The sequence below is a fragment of the Hipposideros armiger genome, unplaced genomic scaffold, assembly GCF_001890085.2.
Source record: "Hipposideros armiger isolate ML-2016 unplaced genomic scaffold, ASM189008v1 scaffold_18, whole genome shotgun sequence".
NCBI classification, from domain to species: Eukaryota; Metazoa; Chordata; class Mammalia; order Chiroptera; family Hipposideridae; genus Hipposideros; species Hipposideros armiger.
This window is the reverse complement of record NW_017731368.1, coordinates 2,050,501-2,052,166: the sequence shown is the minus strand read 5'-3', so window position 1 is coordinate 2,052,166 and position 1,666 is coordinate 2,050,501. Positions and strand designations below refer to the sequence as shown.

Genomic DNA, 1,666 nt, shown 5'->3' with positions numbered 1-1,666 from the left:
AAAAAAAAAATGAATGAATTCTGGCTTATTTAGATAGCTACATGCAAAAGAAGGGAAGGAAAGGGAAAGTGAGAAACCACAACACTAACCAACGAGGAAAAGTTAAGGGGAGAGCTCGCCCTGACTCAACACTGTCATCCTGGCTGAGCGCAGCTGTGCCTGGGAGACTTGGGCTGGGGAGGGAGGGGTGGTGATTACCGCGTCTATCTCATTGAGGACCTTCCACTGCTCATAAGGCACACCCAGGGCCTCGGCCGTCTGGATTGTCCTCTTCATCTGGCTGGTCCAGACCTTCAGGTCCTTGATGTTCTGATCACTGATGAACTGGGCCAGACTCTTGGCAAACTGAAACACATCAAGGCAAATTCAGACCCCATAGCCACAGGGTCCATGAGGTCATGCCCAGCGTCAGAACACAGGCTTTGTAAGACACCCGAACCAACCTTGCAATGGCACCCACACCCACAAGTGTTGTTCTTGCACATTCTTCCCAGACCCTGAGTGAAGTCCCAGTTGTGGCTCATTAGATCCCTTGCCACTGCCCCCTAACCCGACCACATGCCCTAGGCCGTATGCCCTCCGTACTAAGGCCTCAATATCTCCTCTGGGCTATGGTGCAGCCATCGGCTGTACTGCAGGGACTCAGAACATCATGTCTCTGCAAGGAAAGGGTCCCAGCTGGTGACAGCTCACATGGAAGCCAGAGACCCAGGTATCTGCTTGGTGCTTGGTGACCTTCCCTACATGATGGGAACAACATTCTAGACAGAAGGAATGTCATCCATCTTGATGATTACCTAATAGCTACGAGAGCTGGAGCCCAGCCAGTGCACATACGTGCACACACCCAGCCGCCCAGAGGTACACACACACTGACCTCCCTGCCCCGGGGGGAGAGTCCCGGGTCCCCGCCGATCCGGCCCTTGAGGTTGAGCTCACTCTCCCCATGCCGGCACAGGTAGATGGAGCGGGGCGTGACATGGATATTCATGAGGTAATACACGATGCGGCTCTGGATATGGTCAGCCACTCGGTTCACCACGTAGCTCTGCCCCACGTCCATGATCTTGATGTAGGACAGATCCCTTTCCAGAGAGAAAGCAGAGCGAGGCCTGAGTGGCCGGGGCCCTTGAGGGCACATCCTGCCAGCCACCAGCCTTAACATGACAACACACAGGACTGTCAGCTGGTGTGCAAGTGATGGGGTAAGCTGGGAGCAACACAACACATGTAACTTAGACAAACCCTGTGGGAGGTGCTCAACACTCATCATGCTCCCAAAGGTGACAGCTAAAGCGAGGGGTCAGTCGTGCCACACTGTGATGCTGTGCATCCCCTGGGCCCCTCCTGCCTACCTCTGAGCTCTCAATGCACTGTCTATAAGATAAACAAGAGACAGTTTTTTCCAGGATTGACCTGGGCGTAGCTGACACACGCTCCTCCCCTCCACTCTTCCTGTCATCCATCCATGGACCTGCCTTTCCTTCCCCTGTGAACTCTCCCCCTAGAACCCAGCCCAGGGCGTCCATATGTGCCGAGTGGCTGCCATGCCCCACACTGGCAGGTGAGCAGCACAGTAAGGTGGTACTGGTGGCAGCTGCCTATAAACCCAGCTCAGCTGCTTTCCCTGTGTGCAGAGCTTTCAGAGCACACTTACCTGTTTATG

At 54.6% G+C, this 1,666-nt stretch overlaps 1 protein-coding gene across 1 annotated transcript in view; it reads right to left on the bottom strand.

The window, feature by feature from the left end:
- The window catches only part of PFKFB4 (6-phosphofructo-2-kinase/fructose-2,6-biphosphatase 4), a 41,022-nt gene extending 39,366 nt beyond the window's left edge, over positions 1–1,656 (bottom strand). Inside the window, exons 1-2 of the mRNA XM_019633875.1 lie at positions 878–1,656; positions 199–345 (exon numbers count right to left, since the gene is read on the bottom strand). Coding sequence (XP_019489420.1) covers positions 199–345; positions 878–1,273 — 543 coding nt within the window. The 5' untranslated portion in view covers positions 1,274–1,656. The remainder of the gene's footprint in view (positions 1–198; positions 346–877) is intronic.
- Between the last annotated feature and the right edge of the window lie 10 nt (positions 1,657–1,666).